Source organism: Lonchura striata, chromosome 1, assembly GCF_046129695.1.
Source record: "Lonchura striata isolate bLonStr1 chromosome 1, bLonStr1.mat, whole genome shotgun sequence".
Classification (NCBI taxonomy): domain Eukaryota; kingdom Metazoa; phylum Chordata; class Aves; order Passeriformes; family Estrildidae; genus Lonchura; species Lonchura striata.
In genome coordinates, this window is record NC_134603.1 from 99,801,771 (window position 1) to 99,827,409 (window position 25,639).

The 25,639-nt window shown below is 32.9% G+C and overlaps 1 protein-coding gene across 3 annotated transcripts in view; it reads left to right on the forward strand.

Annotated features, from left to right (window-relative positions):
* The window catches only part of CDH9 (cadherin 9), a 95,493-nt gene that overhangs the window by 31,773 nt on the left and 38,081 nt on the right, over positions 1–25,639 (forward strand). Inside the window, exon 3 of one of the 3 annotated variants that reach the window (XM_021552327.3) lies at positions 18,450–18,744. The exons of 1 other annotated variant lie outside the window; for it this stretch is intronic. In XM_021552327.3, coding sequence (XP_021408002.1) covers positions 18,450–18,744 — 295 coding nt within the window. Of the gene's footprint in view, positions 1–18,317; positions 18,745–25,639 lie in introns of all 3 variants that reach the window. One more of the 3 variants, XM_077786137.1, reaches the window with a different exon arrangement.

The following is a 25,639-nucleotide window of genomic DNA, read 5'->3' on the forward strand; positions in this document are numbered from 1 at the left end:
ATGTCAAGGCAGTTCTTGTAACTAAGAACTCGATTCTTACCTTGTTCATATCAACAAGTTTTCCATGAAATAAATTCTGTCCTGAAGTAGCAGAAATGAGACAAATGCAAATAATCCAATTGGTAGATCTGTTTATCAGTAAAATAGAAAGGTTTGTTGTAAGCAAAAAGGTCTTCAATAAAGGATGAACTAATTGCATAGAGATGCTTCTAAAAACAATGTGTTTGCAAGTATTATTTCATATGGAGTAGTATAAAACATACAAAAAGGTGCACAATACTGCAAACTCCATAGCTGTAAATCTACCCAGACTGACAGTAATAGACTGATTTTTTTAGTAGATATCTGTCATAGAGGAGAAGTAAATGTCAAACATTAGAGCTGCTTCCATTTTCAGTTCCACTGAATATAGATGAATGACTTCAAACCACTTTAACAGTCAAATAAATTAAGCTTACATCAAGACCATCACCACCATCCCTGTTTCACAAAAGGAATGCTTACATGTTATATTGCAACAGATGCAAACTCACCAGAGTAAGGTAAGATTGCATCTTACTTGTTCCAAACTAACAAAAACTATTAGACCTTATTACCATAGATTTAAGTCCAGGAAGAAAAAACAAATGGCTGTAGAGCAGATGGATATGAGATGTTTTGCTTCTTTTAACTCAAATTACATGTTGATAATTTTTACACTTCATTGCAAAATACTATAGAAAGACTCCTGAGAGATGTCAGCATCACAGATTCTCTAAACAGGTGAAAATCACCCCAAATATTGTCCTGTGTTCCAAAGAGGATTTGCATTGAACTGATGAACTCCATGTGTTTTCATTGATTTTATAACAGTTTATACCATGAAAAAATGATCCCAATTCTGTGCTCAGTGGTAAAAAACCACAGTAAATCCATTCTGAGTTAGTTCAAATTATCATAGGTACATGTGACATAAAGCACCAAGAGGGAGCTACAACAAGTCAAAGGAGGATTTTTTTTTTTTTAAAGAAAGAAAAAACACCCCAACAATTTCATTGAACAACATTATTCTGAGAAAGGCTTAAATCTCAGGTTTAGTATTCTCCTCTTCAAAGGGATGGTAATTAGAAAACCATCATGTGTGAAGTAAGAGCACTTTCATTCCAACCCATGGGGACTAGTTCATAGCAAGCATTCTTATCTATCTCCTCTTTAATATGGATATGCACAGGAATATGGGTTACTGGGGTAGAATAACAAATGTAGTACTAAAATTTAAATAAAATTAATTAAGAAAATTTATTAGAAAATAAACTTCTAGGGAATCATAGATATAATATTTAAAAAATAGTTTTTTTTATAGTTGGAGTGTTGGCAGCCACCTTTCGGAGATGGGGGATATATGCAGAACAATTGCCTTGTGAATGTGATGGGAGTCAAGTTAAATCCAGACAATTTACTGTATGTCCACCTCAAATCTTTCCTTCCTTCTGCAAACTCAGAGGGTTCATGTCTCAAATGCAGATGAATGCATAAAATACATTGTTTCTAAAACACATAGGGAGATAAACATTACTTTAGAGTTTACATATGAAATATTCAGTCAGACATATGTAAGGTAAACAGTACCAGAGTCCCATTCAAAAAATTGGTCAAGAATGGAAAATAAATTCTAAAATTATAAAAATGGCTATGTTCTTTCCAAATGCCTGTTGCCTAGTGAGATGCCTATCTCAGTCAGATTATTAATGGGAGGGATTTTCATAGGATATAGCAAGAGTAAAACCTGCTTTTGCCTACTAATAATTCAAAGAAAAAGTGGATTACAATATCACATTAATAGTTAAATTTCTGAAATTAATTTATTTTTAAGGGAAGAAAAACAACCTGATAAGTTTTTTTATAAAATAAGAAGGTGTTGAGAAAACAAGCATCTGACTCTATATCATATCTGGGAATCTCCTTTTCTTTTTCAAGGGAGGGGCCATAGGTCCAGCCTCTTAGCTGCTACTAACTTGAAGCCCCTTGCAGAACCTGAGTAATGAAAGTTAAAACACTGACCTTCCATGAGAAAAGTTTACCAAATCTACTCATTTCCTAACAAAATATCCAAAGATATAATTATCTTAAAAAATGGACAAGCAGTTCAGGAAGTATTAAAATGCTGATGAGGATGATGTTTATTAATCACAGAAAAAATTGCACAGAAGGCTCTAACCAAATATCCCTCAAGGAAAAATTATTTTTATTTTACAAAACTAGTATTGATTTTATATGTCTGAATTTCTAAATGACATAACTGTTACCCACTGAATGGACATCAGTTGTGCAAAATGCCAAATACCTTTAACTCCACTCCTTATGAAATAGTCCTAGACAAGGATAAATAGACATGATCAAAATCATGAGCCATTTTGGAAAACATGGACATTTATATTTTGCAGTAGTATATTGAAGAGATTTCAAGAGATGAGATTTTCCCTCCTTTAAGACACTCAATTACATTTTTTACATGAAAGCTCTCCTCTCCCTATTTCAAGCAGACACCTTGCTAATAAATGCTGCTAATCTTGATGGACAGATAATGGATAAAGTACCATGCAATATATGTCAGAACCAATCATAAACATTACAAGCAAACACCTGCTTATCCCAGAATTTTAAAACGAAGAAACAAACAAGAATAAAAACATTTTTTCACACCACCTGCAACTTTTCTTTCTCATGATAAGAGGGGAAAATACAAAATAAAAAAAAAATAAATGTCACTGCTCAAAATGAATATGCTCCTGTTTAACAACTTCCATAAAAACAAATTAACTAGGTTCTGCATTTCATAAGTAGCATTTAAATTGGATGAAAACTGAAGAAATATCTCTCTTCTATCACCAGTTAACCAAGGAATTTGTTTCATGATGTTTTTTGTGTGTCTTAACAAGATGTATAAAGTGAAAAGAAAAAAAGTAAAAAGGTAGTGTTTTAGTTTGTTGGTTTTTTTTTTTTTCTATGGGGGGAGGTGTTTGGTTTGGTTTTGTCTTTGGAAGGTCAGGTTACAACATATTTTTAAATGCAGCCATTTCATTCCTGTAATCTACATTTAAAAATATTCAGATATCTGCAAGTAAGGTTGTCTGCTACAGCAGTCTGTCTTAGAGAAACAAAACCAAAAGAACTTAATTAAACTTAATAAATAGTTATTAACTTAACAATTATTTAACTTAAAAACAATAAAAGAGGTATCACTGAATTGCCAGCCTCACCAGATTTGGTTATTTATAAAATATTTCACTGAAATGCCCCTTTGTACTGAACAGTTTTGAGGGTTTTTTTTTCTTATTATTTAATGGAATTGGATAGTATTTTCTTGAAAATATAGACTGTAAATATATTAATGGCTGAAAATATTGTTTCACATTACTTTCTTCTCTGCCTTTGGTACACCTACCAGTTCAGAGTAGGCTCTCTCTTAATAAGAAAATCAGCAGAGAAGTTGGAAACCAGAAAGCAGTAAAGCACTTTCTTTGTTAGTCTTATCCTCATTCATTCATGTCCTCTGAACTTGTTGCTGAGGCTTTGGCCATACTCAGTCTCTGCTCTGAGCAGCTGGGGAAGAAGCTTATGGCCCACAGGGGTGACCCAAAAAAGCTGGCTTTTTGCAACACTGCAGTGCCCAAACCAGAAGTAACCTTAGTTGCTCCATCCTGAAGCATAATGTTCTCTTCCACAGTAGTTTTTACTAATTACCTAATACTATTTTCTTTGTGTACTGAATTTTTATCTTAATCTTGCATTTGAAGCAAGAGACAGAACTTTCTTTTTCACTTGTGACCTAAATAAATGTATGCAATTTTTCCATAAGGATTTCTTTATAGCATTTGCTATTTTCCCTCTACAGACAGTTTAAGAGTGACCTGTAAGGATGAGAGAATATGTACGTGCACTATCCTTTCAGAGTTTCAAGTGTAACCTCTACTTTGTTATAGCTACATTCCATTTGTTGCCCCTGTAAAACATTTGCAATCAGAACAGCAACTAAATGTGGCTAGAAATAGAATAATTTTTGATATGTTTAAACTTAGCACTATGGTAAATAAAAACAAACAAACAAACAAACAAATCCAACAAAAACACCCACAGAATTATTAAAAATAATATGCTTCTACCATTTAAAGATGTAATTCAACTGGGGGAAGACTTCATAATATTCTTAATATGTTCCATCTAGTATGCACTGTATCCCAAAGCCATCTTATAAATCACAATTTTTGAAGAAGGTGTAATAAAATATTTTCATTAGGATCTTTGTTCCTAAAGTAAAACCAATATTTTCAGATTGAATAAAAGATGAGAAATTAGTAGGGTCTCCTTTTGTCTTTCTCAGATCTCAAATTTTTCCTTGTGTTTGAGCAAATACAAGGAAATAATGATGTATTAAAACTGAAAGGAAAAAAAATAAAGACAGTAAATACCAAAGAAATAAGAAAAACAGTCTGACCAATATTTAAAAAATATGAAAGAGAAAACTTCTTTGATTAGTATATTAATAAATCATCTCCACTTCCACTACATTCTTCAGTTAACACATTTTAAAATAAATATTTGATCTAGTTTCAAGCAGCCATATCCTAGGCAGATGAACCACCAAAATGAAGCTAAAATTGAAACAGACAAACAGAAGGGAAAAAAATTTTAAAAGTGCCACAAGAAGTCCATTTCTTAGACACATTCATAAAATTAATGTAAATTAATTGCAAACACCAAAAGGGAGCCATAGATTTACTTGTTTAAAAATAATTTATTTTCTGGAGGTTTTCAACATAAATCTTGAAAAATTACTGGAAGTAAAATTTATTTTTGTCAAAAAAATAATAAAAAACAAAGTCTTCAATAAATTTTGCTATTTTAAAAGGAAGGTTGGAGGGCCAGGGAAGAAAATGATGAAAGGCAAATATTACGTTTTCCAAACACAACGGGACTCTGTTTTTCTAGAAAGGACAGCAGTATTTCTGACAACCTAAACACATTTTCAATTGAAGTTTCAAAAATAGTGACAATGATCACTAATAGTGATTAGCGATCTAATCACATAATATATAACCCAAGTATAAACAGTTAAAGTAGGAAATATCTCGAATATTACATTGCAAGAATGGGCCTAAGCTAGAATTTTGCTGTCAGATTTGAACATCATATTTCATATAAAATAAAGAATTATTTTTGAAAACAACTGCAATGATCAGAGGCTTCAAAGACATGAATAACAAGAGTGAGTTGGCATTGTTTGGTACAGATAGAGCAGCTGTCATGAGATCTGACAGCTTCTGTTTCTTCAGCTACATAAAAGGCTGTTATAAAAACAATCTGAAGTTCTTGTCATGTTCAGGGTGAGAAGTTGGGTTCATATTCTCATAAAGTTGATTTACAGTTATTATCAGGAAAAAGTTTTTGATGGTAAATATAGTCAATACAGTTAAGTACTAGGTAAAGAACTCTCAGAGAGACAGGATTATATTGATCCTAGAGGTTTTCATGACAAGCCAAAAAAAAACCACATGCCAGAAAGGTGACAATGATCCTACCCAGAGGCTGAAGCCTGTGTTTCTGTTTAGGGTCTTGTCTGTTCTGTTCTCAAGGATTCTGTGTGTGGTTTTCAAGTTCAACTGCTAAATCAGATAAACTTGTTTGGAGTGGAAAAAGTTAAATAAAACAAACAAGAAATCCTGAACCAAAATAAACCCAGAAATATAAGAAATGGGGAAATCCTCAAAGCTTTCACTGCAAATTTCCCCTTTCTCCTTTCCCTTGTTTTTTCAATTTCCTTGTCCTTTCTTCCTTCTCCTCTTTGGGAACAGAACATCCAGACTGCAATGATTTTCAGTTTAAAAAGAATAAAATAGGAAATGCCAAAATATGTACCATTATAGATACTTAATGGATAAAGGGGTGTTTTCAATGTAATTTTTGACAATTTAGCAACACTGAAAAGTTCACCCATAGCAAAAATGCAGGCATCTAAAAAATTACTAAGCTACTTTTAAAGCTAAAGTCAATTCAAGACAATTCGACATAGGCAAAACCAGCAATATTTCTCTAATTCTTTTTCATTTTCCCTCTCTTCCTCCATGCTTCTCTCAGGTGTGGAAAAAGTTATGGTCACCCAATACCCAACCTAGCAGCAATGGCATGGAGTTTACTTTATAGTTCATCCTAATGCTTGCTCTTGGATTAGCCACAGCTACCCTTCCCTGGGGAGTGTGCTCAGAGCACCAAGGGGGTGGGACCAGACAACAGGAATGGGGGGACCTCCCCTGTGGAATTCATTGGAATTAAGCATGTTGACAAATTAATAAAAAAACAAGGCTTGAAGTAAAACCACCTGTTTTAAAGACATGGTGGGCATGGAGAATGGAGTCCTCTTCTGTCTGCAATAGTAAATTCCAGCTGCCAGTTAAAACATAATTTTCAATTTAATAAAAATGTTTTTTCTGAGCTTAAAAGTCTCTTGTTCTTGTCAAGCTCCATATGTGAAAAAGCCTAAGAAGGTCTGTCTTGAAGATCTGTCTGGCTCAGGAACTTGGCACCATAGGTAATTGTTATTCGTAGAATAGATCTATCTTATTAAAACTTCCTTGTCTAGTATTCCTAAACTTTGTAGCATTAAGCCTGAGAAAAAAAGATTTGACCAGGGGCAATCTGCAGACCTATCATTATCTATTATCAGGCAATCATTTATTGTGCATGAAGAGGTGGGAGCCTGATGAAAAATTATTTCATTATATACTTTCCATTATGTTGTTTATTTCTTCCCTTGATTACATTATGGGAATGATTCTGGAGAGAGCAAGTACTCTGACTATATTGTGGTGTTCTGGTATCTGCCAGCCCAGCGATGGAGTGCAAGAGCCATCAGAGCAAAAGAGTATATGACTACCTAAAAAGGTCGATTTGACAGCATCAGAGGATGGTATTGTGCAATGTCTTGTCTCTCAGGGAGAGGGTTATGAATAGTCATCTTGACAACAAATAGCCAAGCTGTCAACAAGCAACTGCCAAGAACAGCAAGTGTTTTCTTCCTATATGTGCCCGATACATCAAATATTGTGTATTGCAGGAATCATCACACATTTCAGTCTTCTGGAAACTGAAAAAAAAATGTTAGTCTAGTCCATGTAATTGACCAATTTAACACTATGCTGGGTATCAATCAAAAGACGAGTTGGTGTACTCTTTTCAGTTTCAGAAATACATAACCATGGTCTCATCATTGCTGTATGTATTGCTGTAGCAGCACAAACACTGGGAAAATTTCTACTCACTCTTACATAAACCTAGAGTCAAGAAACCCTGCTTAAATCCCTCTTTTCTGTTTTTACACAGAATGTAGTACAATTAATAAGAAAGCATAACAACCTCCATGAACATTTCAGATGTCACAAATTCCTCTCTGTCTTTCTTCACATTTAAGACACAAGTATGCCCATTTCAGATGAAAGCCACTATAGCAATTTTTTTCAAATTTTCAAAGCAAGGAAATGACAACCAGTGTGATCACATTAATAGAATCTTTTAACTGAAAATAAAATTTTGTTATGTATTCTCCATTTCTATAGGAGGAAACTAAGGAGAAATGACACCAATTCTCCCTTATTTTAGTTGTAAAACTCTTGCCAGAATCTCAAAGAACTTTTTAGAATGGTTGATTCAGGATATGGGCTAAAAATTCAGAAAGAATTTTTAGCCCATATCCTGCCATAGAAATAATTGGTAATGCTGGAAATAATTATTAATAAAATTTGACTAAATTTTTGTTTTATATAAATTTTACTTTATTTTTTCCATCTGTAAATTGAAATTGCCAACATTTCTGTAATGAAACTTTCCCTCAGAACATGTCTGTGTGTGAGTTGTTCCCACACAAAAAAAAGCTCTGGAATAGAATGACAATAGCCATGAAGTATGGGGCTGCATAGTATATCAGGGTACACTATGAAAATGAGAAAGATACAGAACCAAATATAGGTATTTGGGGAACAGTGCTTCAATGCTTAAATTTGTGATATAATCAATTGCTTTAACTTTTCCTAATGAATAACAATGACCAAGACTAAATGGGATATTGTTGTACTTCTATTCAGGTATTCATAAAATTAATCTACACAACTTAAAATTTGTATTTGTTGTCACCGTCTGTAGCCATTTTTGACCTTTGAACTTCTAGCTGTTACTGCATATTTCTGATTAAGAGCTGAATTTAACTAAATTTCCAAATATTGAGAATAAATTTGGTTATTATAAAAAAGTTCTGGTTTACAACTTCTATGCAGTTAAAGTGGAATTAAACACAAATATATCACACTGATAAAATTTTGCAAGTACTGATATAACCTTTAAAAATGGTTCTCTTCTGATAGTTCAGTCTTACAAGGATTGTGGAAGTAAACATATTTTTCTTTTTAATAAGCATTTCTGATGAATGAATCCTGTCAAATACCAGGAGGTAACAGAGCATTAAATGTTCATATATAACAGGTAGCTAACTGATAAGAACACATTAACAAATGAAAAATAAAATATTAAATGTATTTGCTTTCCCTTTCTCTCTACCATTACATTGCTTGCATTTAAAATTGTGAGATTACAAACCCTGTAAAGAAATAATGTTTTTTTTTTTAAAAAGAGGGGGAAAAGACTGTATGTGCTGTGTAAAACAAGTAAAAGAAATAAACATTTGCCTTTAGTTTTAAACCTATATTAGTCAAAAATAAACAATTGGTGTGGACAATAAAATAAATTTAAAGAAGAATTGTCCTAAAAATTATGAAAATGTATGTGTGTGTGTGTTTGTATCCATGTAAATCACTGGTTTATCTTCAGGATAAAGAAAGGATTTACACTGATATCTTTGATGCGAATAAAAGAGAAAAGGATATATCAAATGTTAAAATCATGACTCTAGGATAATAATTTCCACATCCATAAGTACAATTCAATGAAATTTATCAAAGTATTTTACATTAAATGAACATCACCTATGGTAAGACAGGCACTGACAAAACATTTCTTCTTCTGAGGAGAAAACTGCAACAAATTTTCTGAAACAGTGATTTGAGGTCACAAAACAAGCCAACGACAACATTTTGATGTTGAATGGAATACCGGCTGGGTAGGGACAAATTCACAAGGTTTATCTATTTGAAGAGGTCAAGACAGAAAAGAGGGTACTCATCAAGAGTGAAAACCATTTGAAATAATGCACTTCTGTTCCCTTATTTTAAATAGTACCAAATTCTCAAATTCCATCTTAAAACTTATTTTCAAATTATTAACAAGATCATAGTTAACATTTTACTCCAGTTGAAGTTGTAGGATAATTAGCAGAACAACCAGTTTTATTATGTGTGCTGTGTCCTTCTCCAGAGGAAAGAGAACTTTCTTAGACAAAAATGGATTTCAGAAAAGAATGGAGACAGTCATCATTGAATTCTCCAGTTCTCCCCCCACCAATTTATTTTACAAAGTTATTAGAAAATTAGCATCAGTGCGTTCAGAATTTTATCTCCCTTAACCACATACAAATGCTTTGACAATCCTTGCTGTTGAACTAATAATATACCTATTCCCTTATGCACCTCCTGCTGAGTTGGTTTTTTTTATTAATATTTGCATTAAAAATCTTTTTTTTTTAAATCCCTCTTGAACAACCCCTGCACTGTCAAATGTCTCCTTCTTAATCTCATTTCATCTGACCAGCTTGCAGATTCATCTGTTAAATTAAACATGAAGCAACCCTGTTGGTGAGCAGGGTTTTATGCTTGGTTTGGGCCTTATGCTTTGATTTCTCTAGGCACTATTTCTCTTTCATGGAGCTTTCCTCTGAAGCCCCAGGGAGCCTTGTCCTGTCTCCCCTCTAAGCCACAATCTTCATGTTTGATCACACGAGTATGATCAGCCTGTGGTTTATCCACCTCAGGCACCCTCCAAATGCAGTTACACTCACCAGTTTCTGTTGCACCATGGAAGTCATTAAGGAATGTTGATAACTATTTCAACCACTGGTTTGTCTTTGCCCTCATTATAGTTATGGCTTTCCAATTCTTGAAACAAGATTTTAAAAGACTACATGAGTAAGTAACACAAATTTCAATAAAGACAAGATGAGTGACAAACAAGAAAAAAAAAAAAAAAAATGCTAAACATTTTTTTCCTAACTACTGGTTTTTATGACACTCTTCTTGAAAAAATAGCTTCACTGAAGAAGTTACCTTATCATATTACAGATTCAAGGCTTGGTTCTTATTATGTCCTATCCTGATTAAAACCTTTTTCTTTGATATACCTACCTTTGAGAATCTGGTTCCCAGATTTTACCAGGAGTTGGGCATATGCCTGTCATGGAGGAGACATGGGGTGGAGGAATTGCACTCACACTGATGATGGTATGACATGGATATCTTTACAGAATACTTTCCCTGACTACTCTTCAGCTGGTATTACAATTTACTATTTCAACACAGTCAGCAGAACAGAGAAACAGGATAATATTTAAAATTAACTTCATTCTGTGTTTTTCTTTTTCTTTTTTTTTTTTTTTTTTTTTTTTTTTGCTTGGTCAATATTGTCAATAAATAAGCAGTAACAAAGGACCTTAGTGATAATTTCAGCAATGGCCTTACCTTCTTTCCAGTACAGTTCATTTGAAAATTTGGTTTTGGATAAACATTTAAGATATTTAATGTGCCACCACATAACAATGGAATTCCAAAGTTAGTATTGAGGAATGAATGAGTTTCTTCTTTTGTGGTGTGTACAGTGCCCATAAAATATTTTTTTTACCAGTTTGCAAATCAGGATCTTAGGAAAAATACATCATTTTAAACTTAATCTTTTTGGTAGAGATCATTGTGAATCAATAAGCATGAAACTCAGCATAATAACTTTTCAGGTTTCAAATGCATTAATGTAAGAAACAAGTATGTTTTAAGGAGAGAATATATTTTGAATATTTCTGGAAACTACATATCCAGCAGCTTAAAAAAAGGTCTATAGTCTGTTTGTTTTTTTTTTTTTTTTCACTTGATGCTGAAATCCTAAAAGTCTGTTTACATATTTAAGGCCACAAAGGACTCTGGTCATATTGGCTTATGTCTCAATATCCTAATATTCCATTATACTGTATGACTTCCTAAAAACCATGCAGTCTTGATCAGTGCACAACTGTCTATAAGTGTCTGTATATATATATATATATATATATATATATGTACATGAAATTATGATCAGAAGTGACAAAATACTAAAATATTCCTGTTATTGATATCTTCTTGACATTGTTGTGGATTACCCATTCCTGGAAACACTTAAACACTCAGAATATTCAGTACAGTCCTTGTCCAAATTTCGGGCAATGGATAACCAGGAAAGGTAAAAGACATCAGATTCATAAAAGAAAAGAGAAACAAATCACAAAACCAAATACATGTCTGTTATAATCTAAAAGTTCTAAATTCTGGGGCCAGGGAGGCAGGGACATTGAGATAATCAAAAAGTTCAGTGGTCAGAATGACTACTCTCTCAAACCAGCACCTCCTGTTGCCTCTGAGATAAAGTATTTGGCAAAAAACCCATTGGTCACCCCTATTAGAGTATTCCTTATAAGCTTATTAGTATAGAGCTGAGCTCAGAGCAATTAGTTCTGGAAAGGGTAGGGGATAATCCATCCATATGACAAACTCATGTTGCTTCCAGACCATAACTTTTATTCCTGCCTATCTCTGTGCACATCTTTTGGAAGCAAAGGACATTTTGAATGCTTCTAAAACAGCAGGAAAAGCCATGCACACAGACAGATTTCACTCAGGAGTTTCTGGTGAGAGAAAAATCCATGAGAAAGATATCCTCTGTTATTGTGAAGCCTTTAAAATAATGATGGATTTAACACCTTTTCCAAGGATTGATTAAAGTGACAGTGCTTGGTGTTATGATGTCATAATTTCTGACCTGTGGACACAAGTGATGACTGGAGTCACTTCCCGTAAATCTGTATCTTATGTTATGGAACAGACAAATGACTGTGCATGGCAAACCATAAATACTAGTAAAAATTTGGCTCTTTTCATCAAAAACCTATAACTAAACTGTTGATTTGGAGATTAGAGGGGAAAAAAAAAAAATGTGCTCTGAAATACAGTTCTTTGTGCAGAAGTAAGGATGCAACCACTTTTGCAGGTTTGACTACAACTTATAAAGGGCACAGGAGATATAGAAGAAGGGTAAGGAAGCACATGAGGATACAGCTTTGATTTCCAGGGCTCCTTCCTATGTATGCAGAATAGATATACGGAATTTCCCCATGATGTGTTTGTATTATTTGAACCAAAAGACTACTAAGAATTCGGTTGAACTCTTCTTGAATGGAAACAAGATTTACCCTTAAGTATTTGGTAAAAATCAGAACCTGCAGCTGATGTCAGCAGTGTTTTTCACTATATCATTCTCTGGAGAATTGCTAACAATAGACAGCTGAACACAAGAACCAGATGCTGGAAAGCGGAAGATAAGGAAAGTAAATGTCATTTGCCTTGTTTAATATACAGTCACTTAGGTTACCATCATACACAGAGTCTGGTTGTTTAATTAAGAAGTTTGTGCTGATGTCACAAATTCAAGTCAGGTAAATACATTGCCATTTAGAACATACATATAACTTTTGATTAAAGACATATAAATAGGAAATTAAAGCAATGCATATACTGCTATTTGAATCCACACTGAAGAACTACTGCAGCTATTAAGATGTCTTTAGAGTTTTTAATTACTTAAAACGCTAATGAAAGAGAATATTGGCTGAGCTGTTTTTCATTCTATATCCTAACAGCTATGGATCTCACATAGGTCTGAAATTATACAGTAGGGGCAATAGTTAACATCCTGCCTGTCACTAGCACTCAATACATTGTGTGTGAGATTTTAGGTTTGGCTGAGATGATACCAGCCCTTATTTCTAGCACACCACTTTCATTTTTTGATTAGAATGAAATTATTTTGTTTCAAGTAATACTTATCCTCTTTCGCAAATACTGTCTTCTTTCCCACCTCTGTGTACACAACCTTCTTTAATTGGAGCAAGCTAAGAACAATAATTACAGTCAAACTCCCAGGCTCAAATCAATTTGTGTTTTAATACATACTAGTATAATTTGGAAAACTCAATTTCTTTCTGTTTCACGTTTTCAGAATAAATAGCATCGTATAATCACCATATATGAATACAAATTTGATGTAAATAGACACATGGCTTTGTAGAAGAAACATACACACATTTTCCTCAGCATGTTTCTTCCCTGAGACCAGGAGCTTTAGCTAAAAACTGTGGTTAAAAGATATCCTCTACAAATAGAGAAATTTATTTTTCTCTAGGTACAGAAAGGGTCACTTTGGACACACCTGAATAGCTTATGCTTACACCTCCCTTCCCATTGCTTGCTATAATACTTAGTATTTTAAAATTTAAACAGATATAAGGATATTTAAATGAATCATACTAAATCTGACAGCTAATATAATCTTTCAGGTTGATAGTTCATGCCGTGTAGAGTCTATTATGCTTTCTCTAGACATATCCCAGAGCCAGGAGGTCTGGGAACATTGCAGCCAAACCTCAACACTTACTAGCTATAAAGCTACTAATATGATTCTTCAAGTTTATGAAACATCTGAACAATTCCTCCCCCTTTTATAATATTTCTGACTTTAGAACTCTGCACTTTCTCACTGTCCCATGTGCATCTGTATTCTAACTTTGCTGCTCCATGCAATCCTGATTCATCAACATATCCTTTAAGAGGGTGTTCACTTGGGTTCTGGTAGTAGTGTCACCAATGACAATGTGGAAATTAGCCTGGTCTTCATCTCCCTAAAATATGCAGATATACCAATTTAAGGCCACCAAAGAGTTTGTCTGCCCACAATAACCCCCCAATGTATTTTCTTCACTTTAATAGTAAGGAAAGAAAATTGTTCACTCTTACTAGAAAGCAATTTCAGGCAAATAGACCACAAAACCTCAGGATTCCTCTGCAGGAGACAACTGCATGGGTGGAGGCAGTGGAGGCAAGAGATACAGATCTCTGTCTCTCAGTAATAGACCTTTTTCTGTGCCAAGATACAGAGGTACACTGTAACCCTCCTAATCTATAAGCATTAATAGAGTGCTTACCACAACATAAACATGGGTCTGTCCTCTCCCCTCTCCACAGAGGAGATTATGCCTCTTTTCTGAATTTAGGCAACCATATAAGTATTTTCACTGTATTTATTCATAACCATTACTAGTAACAAGTAGCTCTTACTGCTCTTTTTTCTCCTTTTCTTCTGCAACAATAGTTGTACAGAAGTAAACTGCAAATAAAATGAAATCTAAATTAAGTGTGGCAAATTCTTGCTTCTCAATGCAGAAACTGCATTCATATCATTATATAATTTGTCAACTGTGTCCATTGATTCTCTCCTCTTCCATTGATTATATGTCTGCCTAACTTGAAAAGAATTACTGTCTCTTACAAACAGTTAAGAATGAGATTGGCTGCAGTTTACTGGAAATTTAGTAAATTAAAACAGAATTAATAAGAAACATGGATGTTTAAAGAACTCTTTTCTAAAGTAATATTTGGGTTTTTTTACTCTCTATTTTGTTTGACATTCCATACCAATTCCTGAACTTAACAATTCGATATATATTTTCACTTCAAAGAATACTGCTATCTTGTCTACTGTGCATAAAAGCACTTTTGAGAGAAGTCATGAATTAGCCTCAGCCATACAAAGGATGCCTAGTCAAATGAAATACTGCCTAAAATCAAGAAGTTATGTGCCATAAACACCTTTTTTGATAAATATTGAGTACTACATAAGGATTAATTGTAAACTAGTGGAGCAAGGTACTTGATTTAGGGAAAATAGAATTATGCTACAGAACTCTGAAATAATCTCTGCTTTCTTATGCATTTTTTATTGAAAAAAACAGTGATCCACGTAAAATTTTGTCAAGATTTCTGAGAGTATAAATATTTTGATTATCACATCACATCACATAAATATTCAGTTCACAAAACTGGATAGACAGAATAATTTGAGAATCACACTGTATCTATGTAAAAAAAAAAAAAGAAAAAAGATGGTAAGACTATTTATAAGTATGCCCATATGTATAAGATATACATTGTTAAAAAATATGTGATTGCAATTCCCCTAATCATTACTAATACCTTTGTCTCTGATGATCCACAGGAAAATTTGTGTTGAGAAATTTTTAGCCAGTCACACAGAAGACTACAAAGAGAGAAATGTGTGCAAAGGAATCCAGATACTCAGCAGTGTATCTGGATTATGTTTTCATTACAACATGTTTCAACTGAATTAATGGGGATGACATTTGTTATAAGTGGCCACTATGTACTATATATACATATTAAGAAAGCTAATGTATTATCTGATGTTATTTGGGATTTTGAGGGGGTTTGTTTGGTTTTTTGTTTGTAGGTTTGATTTGGGGGATTGTTGGTCATGGGTTTTTTTTTTCATTTATCAAAGTGTTTCATGGTTCTGACTTGCAGAATGATTAATTTGTGATATGAGAATGGAAATGTTTGAAAAGTTCATGTTCCACCCATGTGAAGTTTTTGCTTTCTAACCTGCCCCAATTCAATTAAAGAAAAGTCATGTAGAATAAATAACAGAAATTATGTTTTGCTTTGTGTGAATGGTGAGCATTCCCACACTTGCTGAGTCTGTAAAACGTAGAGGGAGATGGCAGCAGTCAAGGATTTCTTCAAATCACATGTATTATATTATTTTTCTGATTTGAACATCTGAACATCTTTCATACACCTAAACAGTTTACTAATGAAAAAAAAAAATCCACAAACTACTTTGTATGTAAGTTTATTTACTGTAACTGGAAACAAGAATTAGAGAATTTTTCTGTCCTTGTTCCTTGGTTTTAGTCAATAAAAAGACATTATTATTATAACATACCACATTTTTGCATGTGATTTACTGCAGGCAATTTTCTGTAGACTTTATGTAGAATAATTAACATTTGAAAAGCTGGAATTGTGTTTTATATTATAAATTCAAAATATTTAAGTGGTTCATAGAAGATTACTAATCATCAAAAAATATTACAGATTGGTCAAAATTACATTGCAGTGTCTCTTTACAAATATATGTATATCAGTATACTAATTTTGCATAAATCTTCAGAATCTTATTTGAAGTTACTCTGTCTCAGAAGTTGAAAGCATATTTTTGATTTATATAATTCTAAATAGTAAGAAGATGGCTTGATTGCTCTGTTCTATGCAAGTATTTTATTTGTATAGGATGCCAGATAATATTTTACTTTATTTATTCTTATATACGAAGATGGTCTCTTTTGTTTTTCACAAGCTATGATGTTGCAAAATTGCTTCACAGATAAATGGAGATTCTTCTAATGTGAAGAGCAAAACAAAACATATATAGGAATTAGAGACTGTCACATTTAGGATAAGCGATAGATTGCAAACATAATAATAAATTGTCTATAGATGGTAGAACTCTGCATTGCTAGGAAATCCCATTCTAGTCACAATTTTATCATGCTTGAAAAATCTATTATTTGGTAGAAGCTTGAGACAAATAGGAAGATTAAAATACTTATCAAATTTTGAGTTAACTGACATCTTTGTAGATAATTTGAACAGATGGATAAAATAAAAAAAAACTAATTTTGGAGGGTGTGTATATTGTTAGGAAGATGGGTAAAGAAATAGCAATGGGCAGATATGATTTTTTATTGGAACAATTTGTTAGCATAGAAAAGATCACTGCTCCCACCACTTTCTTATTGTTGTCCCTTTCAAAAGGTTGTAGACCCTGGTTGATGACCAGCAGAGCTGCTCATACGAGCAGTCAAAATGAGGTTGGCAAGCTCGTAATGTTTATGCTTACAGCCTGCTATGCTTCAGCACCTTTTAATGTACAGAACCTGTTTTCAGCAGATGACCATGCAATCCTTAATAATTTTCACAGGTATTTATTACAGATAGACACTGAACACAGTAAGTACTAAAACTTACTATGACATAACCTACTTTGGATTGTTATCTCATCCAGTCTTATCTCTGGAAAACCAAGTAATCAGATAATATTTGGTGACTAGTGTTATGATACAGTGTTAAAAGAGAGGAAAAATTAAAGTGAGTAATTTGGAAAAAATCTATTGCAATAGTACTTCATACGGGTAGAATAATAAAAATGTTCAATGTCTCAGCTATGAAACATGGAGTTAAACACTGACAGGAATACAGAAACAAGGCAAGATGTGGCAAAAATAAATGTATTATTCTAGTGACTCTCTAGATTAATATCATTATTGATACTGAACAATATTTTCCCAGGTTGTTGATATACTATATTTTTCTATTCAGAGAAGTAGAAAACATGCCAATATAAGATTCTCTCTGTACATGCTTGAGAAGCACTCAAGTCACAAATTTGTGGCCAGATGTGACTGTAAGGATTTATATAAGAAAAATTTACTGCAGAAGCTCATTAAAATGAACTACAGGTCCATGTAAATGAAATAAGAGGAATAGACTCCTGAAGAACTGCATTATGTGAGAATTTCTAGTGCCTGAGTCAGCTTCAATGTCTTGTTTTGATTTTAGTTTTACACACTTTTTTATAATGGTGCTGTATGGCAAATTAACCAGTGCCTATAAGTTCACAGGGACAGAGTTTTGAACTCTTACAAAGAGATTGAGTAGGAAAACGATTGTTAAAGCCCTCTGTATGCTTTGAACATTTACCTCCTTGTGTTCTTGAAAATTATTTCTTCTGTGTGGAGAGAACTAGAAAGAAGGAAGTAATCAACAGAGGCAAGATGTTCCTTAAAAAAATAAAATAAGAAAACAGTACAACTAGTAATATAAGTATATAAGTTACTTAAATCAGAACATTTATAGGTGATGTGGGGAAGTTCAGAATCTCTAATCCTTAAAACTCATTTCTTCTATTTTGTTTCAAGGTAACTGATTGCCTTACCAACAACCAGCAAATACAAGGCAAGAGTTATTTTACAAATAGAAATCTGGGAGCTTTACAGTCCCTGTCATCTTCTAAAAGGAGAATTCTGATAGTTTCTGGTCAAGCTGTTCAAAGAAATAATTTTTTTTGTTATAAATTTGTTATTTTAAATAGTATTTGTACAACCTCTACATCCTCCTCTGTCCTTATGGGTTTGTTTGCAGCTATTTTTTGTGTATGACTGAACCTAAAATTTTCAATTTTTCCAACAGACTGACAGAAGATAACCACTACTGACCCCAATTATAGTCAAGATTGTACAGACTTATTCATATATGCTGAATTATTTGATCTGTAATAACAATACATATATTTATAAAATTCTTTTTTCTACCTCTCTGAAGCTACACACTGACCAAGATAAAGGAGATGGAAATTTAAAATACATATTAACGGGAGATGGGGCTGGCAGTCTGTTCATTATAGATGAAAATACAGGAGATATTCATGCTGCAAAGAAATTGGACAGAGAAGAAAAGTCCCTGTATGTGCTACGTGCCAAGGCTATAGACAGAAAAACTGGAAGACAAGTGGAGCCAGAGTCTGAATTTATCATTAAAATCCACGATATCAATGACAATGAACCAAAATTCACCAAGGACATGTACACCGCCAGTATTCCGGAGATGTCTGGAGTTGGTAGGTAGAAACCCCTTATGTAAAATGCAAAAAGATTTGAGCTGATTGGGAACTTATAAGTAATTTATTATTTGAGGCACTTGCCACTAGATGCTCTGAATATTCATGGAACAATTTCTGTTGCCAGCAATGTACCATAAATAATTGGTTTCTGCTTTTATTAATTTGTTTCATCTTTATCCACTTTTTAATCCTTTTTCCATGCTATAAGCTACTCTTTACTCTTTCAAGCCCACTGGAACCATCAAGAAATGCAGCATGTATGGCTGTCTCATCAGTTACTACATGTTTTTGTCACAGCTGATGATAACATTTGCATAAAGAGTATCATCTTTGTAATTTAAGTTCAATTTACCAAAACTTTTTGTACCTTTAGAAAGAAACAGCTTTAAGTATGTAAGTATGTAAATCAATTAATGCATCAAAATGATGAAAAATATGTTTTTACAAATATTTTTTACTTCTTTTTCTTATCAGTATTGATAGTTCTTGTTGTCAGGTTTGTTTGTTTGTTTGTTTGTTTGTTTGTTTGTTTTGTGTCAATATGGACTTTTATATTATATATTTTGAATATTATTATATTTGCCTTTATGGGTAAAAACTTACACCTATTTATAACTGCTAAAATGAAAAGTAAAAATGTGGAGTTACAGTAGATGTGAGAAATACAGCATAACAGGAAAATAATTCTCTGAGTTTTGTTCAAATATAAAAAGTGAAAAATAATATTCACAATTCATCAGAAGTTATCATGATTACCTAAGTACTCCACTTTTTTACTGCAGAGAGAGTTTCTCTCATAAGATACGTAAACATAAAATCCCTAGGCTATGGGAAACAACTAACAGAAACATTCTCAAGAGTTATTTACTTTTCATGATTTACTGCAATGGTTTGCAAAATCAGCCATTGATGATGGCATTGTTAAGAGAAACAATAAAATACACATAAAATAATCTTGTGATTAATATGCATCTTCACAAAATAATTTCCAGAAGCTAATATCTCTGAGAGCACTCTGAGAAGTAGTATAACATAATTAGATTTTATTTTATAAACATGAGAGCATAAATACTATTTTTATTTATTTTATAAAATAAAATAATTTACAATGTTCTTACAAAATATTTTATAATAATAAAATAATATTTTGTAAGGATGAGAAAGGAACAATACACTACAATGTGTAATGTGAGGAGCCCAAGCATGCTTCTTTAAAAGATATATGGAAAATAGGATAATCCTTTTCATTCAAAATTTACTTTGCTGATAATCACAGAAAGAAAAATGTTGGCAGATCACCTGTCTGCCAAATATTTAATTTGAAATATATTTGTAAGGAAGGAACTCTATGGGAATAGATAGGGAAAAAATTATGTTCACCATTATCATTTAGTCCAACTTTACTAGAGTCAATGGAGAGTCAAGCATAAAAAAGATGTGAATATGATCCAGTGCTTCGGCACTGCCTGAGAAATACTAAGTCTATGCAATATTTATATTTGATGAGAAGGATGACATCATGCTGTACTTTAAGCTCGTGGAGTGTCCACCAGCATAAGAGACACAAGAAAAGATGAGTTTTACTTTGAAGTAGAGTTTGTGTATTTTTCCTTAAGAGAAAGGGTATAAACAGTAAAAAATGTCCTTTGGCTTCTAGTATGAAGAAAAAAGAAGGATCTGAGTTGCTCTTTCTTCTGTTTAGTTGACATTTAATTGGCATCTAGGAATATAAAAACCACTGTAATGGGAATTTTTAGCATTTGAATTTGAATGAATAAAAGTAGTTTTGTAATTTTTTTAAGGTGGAATAGAACAAGAACCCAAATCCAGACTAGTCCATTCTAAAAAGAAATATTCTGTATTTCTGAATTTCAGTCATAAGAATGCTTATTCAAGAGTCAGGATGTATATACAGATGTAAATAAGATTATGCACATATATATGCTTCTACTTGGAGTTCCTTTTCTACAACTTTTTTGAAAAAAACCAACTTAAATAGAAGCCCAAAAGTTAAAGGTGTTAAAGCAGCCAAAACCTTTTAGCTGGTTCTCTCCTGTAGAATTTAAAGTGAAATTAAAAGTAAAAGAGAGAGAGAGAGAAAGAGAGAGAGAGAGAGAGAAAGAAAGAAAGAAAGAAAGAAAGAAAGAAAGAAAGAAAGAAAGAAAGAAAGAAAGAAAGAAAGATAAGGAAAGAAATTACAAAATATCATTTCAAAAAAAACCCAGAAGATTCCAGAATAAAAAATTAGGTGCCTTTTAATACTATATTTACCTTTATAACAAATGGATGAAAATAAGACTAATATAATAAAATCAAGAATATGAGGAAGAGAGTGATCATCTTTATTTAGAATAACAGTAATGAAAAAGTCAAAGTATTCCTGCACTTCCTACGTAAACACTTGAGATTATGAGGGATATTTTTGGACATTCTTGTATATCTAATTAATGAAGTATTCTAACTGGAAATCACTATATACACTATATACAATATACACACTATAAAAATAGATATACTCATGAAAAGCAGGTCACAAATCTCCATGAAAATCCCAATTTATTTCAATTTTTTATCTCTTCCCAATTTTTCTGTCTCAAACCACATTTTTTTCTTAACTATTATATTTATTATGTTTGTCAAGTCCAACAAATATGACAGCAGTTTTTTATGAAAGCCCAGGAAAATATCGCTAAGATTGAGAAATTGAAGAGGAATCACCACTAGTGATGTTTCCAGATGTGTGTATATCTGTTATTCAAACTGCAATCACAGTATGTACTTCTCAGGGTGTTACTGTTTCTTGGAATAACTATGTCTAGAGCACACAAGGGAAAATGGTAAGTCAACACCTCTGACAGAACGTGTGATTTTCAGTACCAATAAGCAAACTGCCGTCATGTTTAACTAGTTTGATAGTAAGAAGAGTGAAAGCATAACGTGGGTTTTCAGCACAACCTATTCAAGCCCTGGGGAAATATGAATGCTTATTTGTGCACTTGTTTCTGCAGCCATCAAGTTATATATAAATTAGTTCTGCTATGCCTAAATAGGATCCATTCCAACAGTGTTATGGGTAGACCTAAAATGCTGTGTAGCAAAGTTAGTACTGGGAGTAATCAAGACCACTGAAGTGAGCTGACTGCAGAGTAATTTCAGATAAATTTTATGGAAATAATCATGTTAAACTGATATTGACTTAAAAAACTGAATGAGAAAGTTAGTTTAAAGCATTCTAAAACTCAATAACATGGAATTTCTCATTAAAATCATCTTCTTACTGAAGTGCTAAAGTATAATAACTGCTGTAGCTATATTTTTAAACAATACCAGAGAGGACTGGAAGACTCCTGTCAATTATGTCAGATTTAGTAAATCGATTAAATAAAATATAATTTCAAAAAATGAGAAAAAGAGGCTAGGAAGACCCATAAAGGTTAATCAAAGCATAATGAAAGAAGCAAATTTTAAAAAGAGGTTCAACATTTTTAAACTGATGGAATGCCAAAGTTCTAAGGTATAGTCCATGTCTCAATGAAGAATTGGTGAATTTCAAGCATGACCTAGCCTGAGCTGTCTATCCAAATCTCAAAAAATGTAAGAGAAATTAAATACATATTATGTATCATGAATATTTTTTTTTATTTTCTCTTCATGCAGAATGGAAAATACAGCCTTACTCACACTTAAAATTAATCATTTCATCTTCTAGGCTTACATGAGTATAAAATCAGTCCAAGTATTTTTTCAAGTGAAAAATTCCTAAAAAACCTCAAATAAAATCAAAACTAACACCACACCTCACTGAGTAAAACACTTTTCTCAGGCTACAAGTAAAATTATTAAGAATTTTTGAGAAGGAAAGTTAGCACTGAGATGTCCTGTGTAATTAATCCCTTTTGGCACCCAAGTCAATATTATTACATCCCTCTGTACCTACTTTGCTAATTTTAATGAGTAAGTCTTACCAGTTTTATCTCATTAAGCTTCTTCAGCATGCAGCTGATGAGTATTTCACTACAAATTTTTCATCTTTGCATTGATTCTATTAAGAAAAGGGACAATGTCTTATTTACTTTACCAGTAATTTCTTCAAACTGCTACTTTATAAATTTATAGTTCTAACCAAAACCACCTAACATATTTTAGGATTTCTACACATGACAATTTATACACAGCACAGCATATTTAAAATGGTTAAATTTAGAGCATACAATTTTTCCATTATACCACTTTTATTGAAAATAATAAGAATAAAAGAGTGTTTCTTTAGCTGATCAGTGGGGTTTGGTAGAAGAATGTTAGGTGTAGAGGATTATAGGAAGACTAAACATGTATTAACACCAATTATAAATAAAAGATATCAATAAAATATATATGTAAAAGGCATACACATGAATAAAAAGTGAGATGAGCATGCAGTAAAACACACTGGACAATATGCATTAACATTACTTTTCTTATTACTGTGCTGTTGTCTTTGAGTGCAGTAGTACCTCCTGAAACAGCAATTATACAATGATTCTCTTAGAAGTTCCATTATCATTGTTCAATATTTCTATAGCATCTCCTGGGAATCTATATTCATCACGACTACTACTTCGTTTAAGTAAGACTGCTCTCCATTCTGATATTATTTTTAGTTACACCATGTTTTTAGCACCACAGAATCCCAAGTGCAGTTCTCAAGAATAGTTAGTTATTTTCTATAGGAAGCTCTTACAAGAACAACTAGGCCTTATGGTAAAAAAAATGAAAAAAAAAAAAAAAAGAGGAAAGGAAGAAAATGAACCAAATGCAGTAACCATGATATTTTCTATTTTTGAATTTGCTTATGTCAGTAACCATTAATCCACAGATGTGTAAAAACAACTAAAGAGAAGCAGCTCTTATCTTTCATGTTTCAGCAGGAAATATTTATATTTTCTCTTTTGCATATTTTCCCTGGTTTCTGATGTTTATAAAAATAAGTAATGAATAACTGTTCTGACTTTGACACAACCTTAAAAAACTAGCTTGCTAACTTACAAAACTTCAGAATTCTAATTGTTAATGTGCACTCTATTTTAAAATGAATTATTGAGTTAGCTTTAAGAGAAACATACATTTCAAATAAATATTTCATCCACGACTTCATATTTTACAAGGCAGAATTAGATTTTCTTTTAGTCAAACTAAGCATGATGGCAGAAATTCTGCAACTAGAATACTTTCAATATTTCTTTTTGCATTAGCCACTATAACTAAAGAATTTCAAAATCTTTGTAAATGTTAGAATCTTTGTTAAATACAGATATTTTTCCTAATTTAAATTCTTTATTATTTTGATGCAATAAAATTTGTTATGAAATAAATAAAAATATATAAAGTTCAATGTCTAGTAACATTTTCTTAAGCCAGCATAGTAAAAAGTCAAAACCCTCTTTTTATTAAGTAGTCCAAATCATGAATGTTTCCAGGATATTTTTCAAAGAATTTTTGAGTAATTGGGTTTTTTTCTTTCACTTTTGGGCATGAAGTCTGTTAAGGACATGTATAGTATTTTTAATAGAAAATTATGTAGAAGTATTTATAAGTATTTCACATTTGGCATAAGGCAGAACTCTAAAAGAGTAGTATAAATGGATGCTTTAAAACTTCATATTTCTAATGTTCAAACGAAAAGCACTAGAACATCAAAATAATCTTATTTAAATCATTATTTTTACCTTATTCTATGCATTATCTACACATTTATTTATGTATATAATATGGACAGTATCTTCCTAGCAAAAAGGATGTCTTCAAGGAACTTATTACAGCTCTGGTACTGTAAGCAGGTTATTTTGAATTTGTACAGCTCTACTGATTTCAAGATGGGTGTTACAGAATTGTTAAGATTTCCCTGTATGTTGTTCATTCCAAACCCAATGTGTATAATTTCTGTAAAATTTAAATATCCATTTAAAACTACTATTATTCTTTGTTACAGACTGAAGATAAAAGAAAGATCAGTAATCACATCCAAAACTAATATATATGCATTGTGTATATCATGGAATCATAGAAGAGCTTGGGTTGGAAGGGACCCTAAAGGTATCTAGGTCCCTGCCATGGGCCATGGATCAGGTGGCTCAGCCCTCCATCCAACCCAGCTGTGAATGTTTCCAAGAATGGGGTTACTTCTCTGGTCATCCTGTTTCAGTTCCTCACCATCCTCAAACTAAAGTGTTTCTTCCTAATATGTAATATAAACCTACCCTTTTTCAGTTTAAAATAGTTCCCCCTTGTCCTGTCACTACAGACTCTTGTGAATAGTCTCTCTCCCTATTTCTTATTGGGTGCCTCCAGGTACTGGAAAGCTGCAATCAGGTAGCACTGAAGCCTTCTCTTCTCCAGGGTGAACAATTCCAATTCTTTCATCCTTTCCCCATCGGAAATGCGCTACATCCCTCTAATCTTTTTCATGGCCTACTCTGGACTTGTTCCATCATCTCAATGCTGTTCCTGTTCTGGGGATCCCAGAGATCCCCATGCACCATTCCAGGTGGTCTCTCACCCTGGTGGCCAAGATGGTTTTGATGAAGACCAGAATGTGTTTGGCTTTCTGTGAGTGCGCATTGCTGGGTCATGTCCAATCCCTCATCCACGAGCACCCTCAGATCCTTCTCAGCAGGGTTCCTCAATCCATTCCTGCCTCAGCCTGTGTTGATATGGGGTGTTGCCTTGATACAGGTGCAGCCCCCTTGAACTTAGTCTTGTAAATCCTCATGAGATTCCTGTGGGCAAAATTCTCAGGCTTGTCCAAATCCCTCTGGATGGCATCCTGTCATTTAGAAGTGTCAATCACATTACTCTCTTGGAGTCATCTACAAGTTTGCTGAGGCTATCCTTGAGCCCTTGGTCTATGTAATTA